We start from the raw sequence: 9,290 nt of genomic DNA on the forward strand, positions 1-9,290 counted from the left end.
GGCCCCTATGCAGTGCTCCTCATTTATTTCCTCATTTGCACCCTGCAGCCCCCGGGCAGGGGTGGGTGCTGTATTGCTTTTCCATGCACGGGGACTGTGGGACACACGGGTGCTGGGGGATGATGCTGGAACCCAGGATGGTCAGGTCACTTCCCAGAACTGAAGGAACAGAACCGAGACACAGAGGCCGCCACGTGGGCAGAAAGGAATGGAGGAGAGCTATGTGAGGCGCTCACCTCCCTTGAGAACAGAAACTCCAGGGTCAAGTTGACCCTGCTCAGTTTCCTGAGCACCATAAATACCCATCACCCGCCACCCTCAACAGAACCCTCCTGCTCCCCAAGGAGCCACGCAGCCACCACCCCCTTCAGCACTTAAGTTAAATCATATTTAATTGTTTTTCAAAAGGGAATTCGGGACATCAGAAAAGAGATTCACAGTACTTGCAGTCAAGAAAGGGTTAACTAAAAAAAACAGGAATATATTAAGCTTTTGATAAAAAAATGCAAACACAGTCCCTCTCACACTCACCTCTGCGTTCCCACTCACCACACGCATTCCTACACCCAGACACCCCCTCAGGCACACACATGTGCTCCAAATGCACACACACGTGCACACACACAGGCACACATGTGCACACGCACACAGGCTCACGGGGCAGAGGTAGGGGGTGGCCTGGTGGCTTCCAGGACCCCTCCCCGCCCCCTCATTAAATGGCAACATTACACTACACGGAGCTCAGGGGACACACGAGGATGCTGACTGCACTGGGGAAGGGACAGGGAGGCTGCAGCGGGGCAGGTGACGTCAGACGATCGTGTTCTCCAGGACGGCCAGCCGCTTGCTCACAGCTTCCAGTGGACGCAGAGTTAAGGAGTGAGGCGGCGGAGCAGAGCGGGGCAGTGGCGGGTGCTGCACCCTAACTCAGGAGCCCACTTCCTGTTCCCCCAGCATGGCCCACTTCCAGGGCTTTCTCACTTCCCTGTGTGTCTTCTCCCCAGTGTCAAGACTTACCCATCTACCCTCTCAATGGTGCCTTCTCCCAAAATAATCCGTTACTGTGGGCCCTGCATGCCCTGCCCTACCCAGTGGCAGGCCTAGGCCTGCTGGGACCCACCCTCCTGCTCCTGACTGAGTCAGGGGAGGTCTTCGGGGTCTAGCCTCATCTGAGTGATGGCTGGTGGGGTTCATGTTGCCAAGGGCCTGAGAAACCCGGAGTCCACTGGGCCGCATGTTTTCTTGAACACGACTAGGATTCTGTGTGCGTCCAGTCTCTACAGCTTGGGTTATGCCTCAGTTTCTGTTTTCCCTCTAGGAGCCTCTGCTTGTGCAAAGTTGGTGCCAGCCTACCTGGCCAGAACCCAGTCCAGGCAGGGGGAGCCTGCATGACCCACCACAAGAGGGGGTATAGCCCTCCCCCACCCATCTCTCCTCACACTGCCCAGCCCCCTGCATCCTGCCCAGCAGTGGCCTCTGGGAAAGGATATGCTTCCTGGTCAGGGCGTGCAGCAGCCCCTCCACTTTGGCCTGGAATTTCACGATGGACTCACAGGCACACGGGTCTTCCTCTGCAGCGGACGGGAAGTAGGGAGAGAAAAGGGGATGGTGAGAGTCCGCCTGGCAGGGAGGTGGGGGAGTCACTGCGCATGGCCAGGGCTCAGGTGTCGGGGAAGTGTGGAGCCTAGGAGATCTGAGAGGGCAGAGAGACCAGGAGTTCTCGAGAGAGAGGCCCCAGGAGTAATGGAGGGGTCACCCCAAATATCATCCCTGTTCCCCAGATCCCTGATAAAGAACTGTGATGACAGCATCCTGGGCCGAGCACTCACAGAGCACAGGACACTGTTTTAGGGGCCTCCATGTCACTTTGGTGGCTGCTCACCCCAATTCTAAGTCATTAGTCCCATTTTACAAATGAGGAAGTAAAACTACTTGTCCACAGCCAGCAGCTAGTTAGCTTCAGAGCAAAGAGGCAAACCCAGGCAAGTCTGATGCTGCTGTCCACACTCTTCACATGGGAACAAGAGAAGATCAGGACGAGCTGCAAGGTTCAAATCCTGGCACCCCAGGTGTCAACAATTGCTCTCCCTTTATGACCTTGGCTTTCCTGTCTGTAAAATGGGGATGATAATATTCCTACCAAATAGGATTGAGTGATTTAAAACCTGGACAGCACCCGGTTCTGTGCTAGTCACATAATGAACATCGAATATATGTCAGTTAGCACTAAGTCATGCTGCCCAGCCTACCTCCTGCTCCTGCCAACTCTGGGTGCCACCCAACTCCTGCTTTTCCCCACCCATGTCCAGCTCCAGGATGGCTCCGCCCCCTTCCCAACCCTCCCATCCAACCTCATGCCAAGTCCATGCCAACTCCAACCTCACTCACCCACACAGATCTTCTTCTGCAACTTCTTGCCAATCTGGTTGATGGTCCTGAAGTCAGCTGTGTAGAAGTAGTGCTCTGCCACAGGCTCTGAGGCAATTTCCCTCAGCTCATCCTCCACAGCATTGCCCACACCCACAGCAAACATCTTAAAGCCTGACAAGGGGAACAAGACGAGTACAGTGACCATGGGGACAGGCGATCATTCAGAGCCTCCAGAAGAAATGCCCAGGCAATCAACACCAGACACCCCCTGGTGGGAGATGCTGGAATTGCAGGCACAGTGCCTGGGACAAAGTCATGGAAGACATCAACTTTCATTGAGGTTCTACTATACATCAGACCTGTACTGATTTCTAGTATGGGAGCTTGAGAATATCATTTAACCATCCATCTGGGGGTTACCTTCCAAAAGTTAGTAGCTTCTTGGGAACACTCAACTGGAAAAGTTCCAAGGCCCACCTACAAAAGGACCATCAAAGCAAGTCACTTACTTTTCTGAGTCTTCAGTATCAGAAAGAGTTGGACACACCAACCCCTCCTCATTCAAGTTGTACCTGGATGGAGGGCACTAACAGGCTAAAATAACCTGCAGTTGGGCCATGCTGTGTGTGGCCATGCAGGCAGCACCTACCAAGGTCCTTGGCCTTCTTGGCAGCATCATTAATGTAGTCCTGGCTCCGGCCATCAGTGAAGACAATGCCCACCTTCTGGGCACCAGGTCTTGCCCCGCTGGACACAGTGAAGGAATTGTCAATGAGGTACTTGAGGGCAGCCCCAGTCATGGTGCCCTTCTCCATGTAGGACATGCTCCGCACAGCGGCCTTGATGTCCTTCTTGGTGTGGAAGCGGCCCAGTGGGAACTCCTGGCGCACTGAGCTGGAGTACTGCACCAGCCCCACCTGGGCCAGCTTGTCTGACACATCCAGTGTGTCCACAATCTGGTTGATGAACTTCTTCACCAACTCAAAGTTCTCGGGTCTCACACTCTTGGATCCATCGATGAGGAAGACCAGGTCAGTGGCCGAACTGCCACCACCGCCGCTGCAGACTGGGCAGGTGGGAAAATGAGGAGGTGACATTTAAGGACGCAGAAATCCACCAGCTGGGTGCCCACCTTGCACCAAGCTCCATGCTGGGTCTCATCTCATTTTGTCCTCAAAATTCCCTCTATTAAGTCAAAGTTACTAGACCTATTTTATAGCATTAAAAACTGAAGCTCCAAAAGCTGCCAAATCACAGGACTTAGAAGTGGGGACATCAAGATGTGGCCTCCTTCTCCCACCTTAAACACACCAACCGTTGTGACAAAAGAGGGACAGAAGTCAGAGAAAAACCTTCTGCAGACAGGGAAATCTCCAGGGCACCTATCAACTTTGCAGGGAGTTCCAGAGGCAAAGTGCAAAGAGGCTGGGATGGGCTTCCTGGGAAGAAGTCCAGGCCCACCCCTCTCTTCCCTGCCCTCCCCAGGTCCCACCTGTGTCCAGCCCACTGACCATTGCAGGTCTTGTCATCACTGTTCAAGGTGAAGCCTTCTCGGCAGGCGCAGGTGTAGGAGCCAGGAGAACTGATGCACACCTGCTCGCAGTCGTGGTCCCCCGTGGCACACAGGTCTGACACCACTGTGGGGACAAGAGGACACTGCACCTCACAGCCATAGGGCCTTGGACAGCCCAGCCAGGCTGGTCTCCCGCATACTCAGGGAAACTGAGGTCCCCAACAGGGTGGGGTTCCGAGCCCAGGTCCTCAGCTGAATCACTGCAAGAGGGTTGACCCTCACGGTGATGATATAATAGAACTAAAACTTCTCCACTGCTGCATCCCAAGCATCTAGAATCAGACACGCAGCAGTGGGCACAGCCCAAGAATAAATACTCGACACTGAGCATTATTTTGTTGAATCCTCACAGTGAGGTACATGCTCTTTTCAGACTCGTTTTGCAGACAGAAGTCCTGCTCTGGCCCCACCTCTGCCCTGCTGGAGACCCCGCCCCTTCTGACTGGTCCCACCAAAGACGCAGCCCCACACACAGGTCCACCTCCCTTCCGTGAAGGACCCTGAAACTTTTCCTGTCCAATGCCCTTCAACCCTGCCCACATCACGGAAGACTTTGGCATGCAAATTCCCCAACAAACAAATACCACTAGGTCTTTTAGGCCCTTCTTGGTGCCTGCCAGGAGCCTGCCAGGTAAAAGTGACCTTAGCATCACCTCTTTCCAAGCTCCTTAGCCCCATGCCAGGAACCGGCACGATCACACCCAGCTCCTGCCCTGATCCCACCTCCATCTGACCCTGGTTCCACCTCAAATCTGCCCCAATATGCTCAGGGCCCATGCCACCCTGGCCCTTCCCGGCGCACCGCAGAAGGCCTCCTGGAACTTCTTGGACAGCTTCTCGATGACACTGTAGCTCTCCACATAGTCCACATGCTCGTCCTGCGGCTCGCTGGCGATCTGCCTCAGGGTGGCCTTGTCCACACGGCCCACACCGATGGCGAACAGCTCCACGCCACTGGCCTGGGCCCGGGCAGACACGTCCCGTACGCTGTCCTGGGGCCTCCCGTCAGTCACCACTATGACCACCTGCAACATGCAGGGGCGCGTGTGACCACCAAGTCCCTCCCCACACTGGGCTAGGTCGCTTGGCCCTGCAGGAAGCCCCTGGATCTCCTTGGCAGGTAGGGGGACAACCCAGGAAACAGTGGCTGGCGAGGTCACACAGCTACTCGGTTTCAGGTGGATCCGATTCACCTGCCAGGGCTCTGTGCCAGGAGAGAGCGCCTGGCTTGCAGAAGAGGTTTCCTAGGGTGATGTCCTTTGACTAGGGCCTCGGGATGTCCATGCAGTTCTGACTTTTGACCACCAGGGGGAGGCAGAGGCTAACGATCGTTGGGCTGCCTGGGCTCTGGCGGTCTGAGCGCCCTGGCATGGAGCCACACCCACCATGCCCCTCCCGTGGAAGGAAGAAGCAGCCCTTTCTCCCTCTGTTCCCCGGGCTCTACATGCCCTTTCCATAAAGAAAAAGACTATCTGCCTCCCTTTCTCCCCTACAAGGCTTCTATGTTCTGTACCCTGGGAAGGGTGAGTAGCCACCCGGCGCTGAACCTGGCCGTCATGCGCCCCTGCCCCAGCCTGGCCCAGCCTGCCCTGAAACAACACCCCACGACTTTGCTGCTCCTTTGGCTGCTCCCGGCCTCTGGACCTAGCCTGCCTCGAGGCCCTGAGCCCCAGCCTCGGCTGTGCTGCCAGACCCCCGTCTTAGGGAACTGGACGACAGGGTGAGCCGGCCTGGGTAAGAAATGAAGCTCAAGTTATACCCACCCCACTCAGCCTCCATCTCTTTATCTGAAAATGGGGTTGTAGGGGCTCCCTGGGAGATGACTATGTTCAGAAGCCAGGCAGGGACGCTGTTGTTTTAGTACCTTTGCCCTGGTCTCTGGGAGAGTGATGCCCCACAGTCCCTCCTCTCCAGAGACCCCCTCCTGGCAGAAAGCCCAGCTGTGCCTCAGTGTGCCCTTGAGTCCCCAATGTCCCCCTCCAACCTTTGGGACTTTCCATTCACCTTGGAGAACCTCTCCCCACTCACTACCTCAGCCCCCCCCCCCACAGTGGATCCACGGCGAAATGTCCAGTGTCCACAGCTGCAGATGTCACCACCATCCTCTTCTCCCCCTCTCCACATTAGGATCACCGGGGGCCACCATGACCATCAACCTCACGTCAGAACTTGTAAGTGACCCCCACGAAATAACGCCAATGGGCTGCCTGCTGTGCTATTGTTTGAGGACTGTAATAGCTGGGCCTGTCTGAGCACAACCACCACTTACTAGCTGGCTGAGTTGCTTAAGCTCCCCATGCCTCAGTTTCCTCATCTGCAAAGGTGGGGACAGCTCCTGGGGGCAGAGCGGTATTCCTTGAGCTCTCGTGTGTCAGGGCCCGCTGTGGCCTGGAGTGAAGAGCTGCACGGGGCGTCAGGAGCCTCCTGCAGGAGGACCCCAGAGGGCGAGGACGCCGGCCGGCCTCACAGAGCAGTCACGGCACAGGGACAAGCTCTGAAACACTCAGCCCCCCCAGCAGGAGCCCTTGCTGGTGCTGAGACTTGGGGGATGTCCTTTCATTTTTCTGAGTCCCTACCCTCAAAAGTTTATTAAAAATAAAATGACCACCGCTTCCGTGGGGCTGACCGGTGCCAGGCGCTATTCCAAGCACGGCATGCACATGAACTCATTCGCTCTGCTCCCTCCTGCCTGCCCTTTGAGACAGTGTTCTGCCCCTCCCATTCATAGGGAGGGACACAGGGAAACTGAGGCACAGTGACATAAGCAGGGAAACTGAGGCACAGTGAGAGGAAGTAGCTGCTCAGGGTCCCTTGTGGTGGAGTGGGGGGCTTGAGCCCAGACAGCAGGAGGCAGTGTCCACTCCCTTTCCCACCACCACGAAAGCATGTGACCCATCTCCCTGCCTGCAAGAGCTCAGACTGTCTGGGAGGCGAGGTCTGCTAGGCCCGGATCATCAACAGCTTCTAGGGCTCAGATGGTGGGGAAAGATGGGCTCCAATCCCAGCTCTGCCACTTAAGGGGGTCTGCTCCCCAACAGAAATGACCACCTCTTAGGAATGTTTCAGTAATCGCCGCGAATGCAGAGGTGAGCTCTCATCACACAGGGGGCCAGCAGGGGCTGGGCCACGCACCTTGCTGATGTCAGGGGACCTGGCACGACCGCCCTCGGCATCGCTGAAGGCCCTGGTGATGGCGAACTGGATGGCCAGGCCCGTCATGGTGCCAGTGGACAGCGGCTGGATGCGGCGCACGGCCTGCAGCAGCGCGGCCTTGGAGCCGTGGGCCCGCAGCGGGAACTCCTGCTTCACCGTGCTGGCGTAGTTGACCACGCCCACCCGTGTGGCATTGGGCCCCACATCCAGCGACTCGATGACCTGGGACAGGAACACCTTCACCTTCTCGAACTCCACAGGCCGCACGCTGCGCGAACTGTCCACCACAAACACCAGGTCCGTGGGCCGGGTCCGGCAGAGGTGCCCTGGGAGGGGGCAAAGGTCAGGACCGAAGACACAGGAGGACAAGAGGCAGCCTCCAGGCCTCAGCAGAGTAACAGACAATGGTCCAGGTGGCTGGGCCTGCGAGTGGACTCTCAGACAAGCAACTCGACTCCCTGAGCCTCGGTCTCCTCATCTGGTGACCCCTTCCTCACAGCATCCTTCCAGGACCTGCAGCTCCTGGGGACTGGGCAGCAGGGGTGCAGGTCTCAGCCCAGAGTGGCTGCTATAAACAGGGAGCCACTGTTTCTCCCAGGGACCCAGCCAGGGGCAGACATGGTCTCCAGGGCTGATGCGGTGCCCACCAACATGGTCACTTTCATGCGAGCATCAAAGCGAAGGCCCTGGGTAGACCATTTCCCTCAGCTGGTGTCCACAGGCAGAGAAAGGGGAGCAATTTCTGGTGGCCACCTTGGCAGTCTGACCAGTGGGCCCTCAGCACACCCCCCACCCCCAAGGAGTGATGTCTTTCCAGACATCACTGCACCTGGGAGGCAGTTCCATGTGCCAAGATGTACGTACAGTTGGAGACAGACCAGGGTTCAAATCCCAGCTTGGCCATTTTAGCCCACCTGTGGAAGCTTGTTTGTCTCATCTGTCCAGTAAGGAGAATAAGCCCCCCAGAGCACAGTGCCTTAGACCCAGGCATCAGAATTCCTAAGGAGACCTTAGAAGCATCTTGCTGCCAGCTCCCCCCGGCCCACTAGCCGAGACTGCAAGTGGATACAATGAGCTGCAGAGGAGAGAGGGGATCAGCCTCACCACAGACCAGCAGATCAAGAGCCAGCAGGCCCGGGGCTGTCTCACTGTGTGGTCTGAGGTCCCCTCCACCCCCCCACCCAGCCTCGATTTCCCCATCTATATAAGAAGTGTTGGGCATTCTAGGATTCAGTGCCCAAGACTGACACTGGGGCTGGTAGAACCCACAGAAACCCAATCCGGTATATGCTGGAGGGCATAAGGATGAAGGGGGGCCTCTTGGCACCCCAATCTACATTCCTCAGAGAACCATAGCTTGGTGCAGTTACAGACAGCAGCCGGCTCTCTGGGAATCTGCCCTCTGACCCAAAGTCTGAGATCCCTGCAGCAGTCTTGGGCTCCTCCTCAGACCCAGGAAAGGCTCTGGGGCCCCAGAGAGAGGCCCACTTTTGTCCCCCAACAGGGAAGATCACAAGACACCCCACCCAGCCCTCATGCAGGTCACCACCTCTGACAGCTCCCAAGCCAGCCTGCTGGCCACTCATGCTCCTGCTCCTCTCCCATCCTGACCCCTTTAAGCCTCTGCCCATTCTGTGCCCAGCCTCCCAGGTTACTGGTCAGGGGCCACTCGCCCAGAGTCCCCCATCTCATGTGGACCCCCTCACCTCTGGATTGGGGAGTGAGGCCACGGGTGTGTGGGGCCTGGAGCAGCAGCAGCAGCAGGCCACAGAGCACGAGGCCGGTGCCAGAGGTGACCCTCATGGTTCTGGCAGCAAAGGCAGCAGCGGCACAGTTGTGGGGGCCTGCAGGGTCCAGGTCTTATCAACCTTGCTGCCTGCCCAGCCTCCAGGCCCGGCAGCCCCCCACTGACAGGGGGACAACCCGCTCTGGCCCCCAGCCCCCCAGGGGCGGGGCCCAGGCTTGAATGGAGGTGTGTGTGCTGGAGAGGGAGGGAGCCGCCTGGCCTGTGCTCAAGAGGCCCCTCCAACCACAAGGGCTCCTTTGCCTGCAGAAGCAACCAGAGCTGCAGCTGGAATTCAGGAAATCTCAGGTGGGTGGGGGTGCCTCCACCAGGGCGGGAGCCTGCACTGACTCGCAGCTGCCACTCCAAGCCAGGGAAACCTGAGTCCCACGGCCTCACACCCACCCTGCC

The 9,290-nt window shown here is 57.5% G+C and overlaps 1 protein-coding gene across 1 annotated transcript; it reads right to left on the bottom strand.

Moving 5' to 3' along the window:
• Nucleotides 1-810: 810 nt before the first annotated feature.
• On the bottom strand, nt 811-8,899 carry MATN1 (matrilin 1; the record flags this gene model as incomplete). Its single annotated transcript, XM_084243721.1, has 8 exons — nt 811-860; nt 1,491-1,571; nt 2,389-2,541; nt 3,020-3,436; nt 3,882-4,007; nt 4,746-4,968; nt 7,076-7,422; nt 8,803-8,899. 8 exons carry the CDS (start codon nt 8,897-8,899, stop codon nt 811-813), a joined length of 1,494 nt encoding a protein of 497 aa, XP_084099847.1.
• Nucleotides 8,900-9,290: the final 391 nt, after the last annotated feature.

Source organism: Talpa europaea, assembly GCF_964194135.1.
Source record: "Talpa europaea genome assembly, chromosome: 9".
NCBI classification, from domain to species: domain Eukaryota; kingdom Metazoa; phylum Chordata; class Mammalia; order Eulipotyphla; family Talpidae; genus Talpa; species Talpa europaea.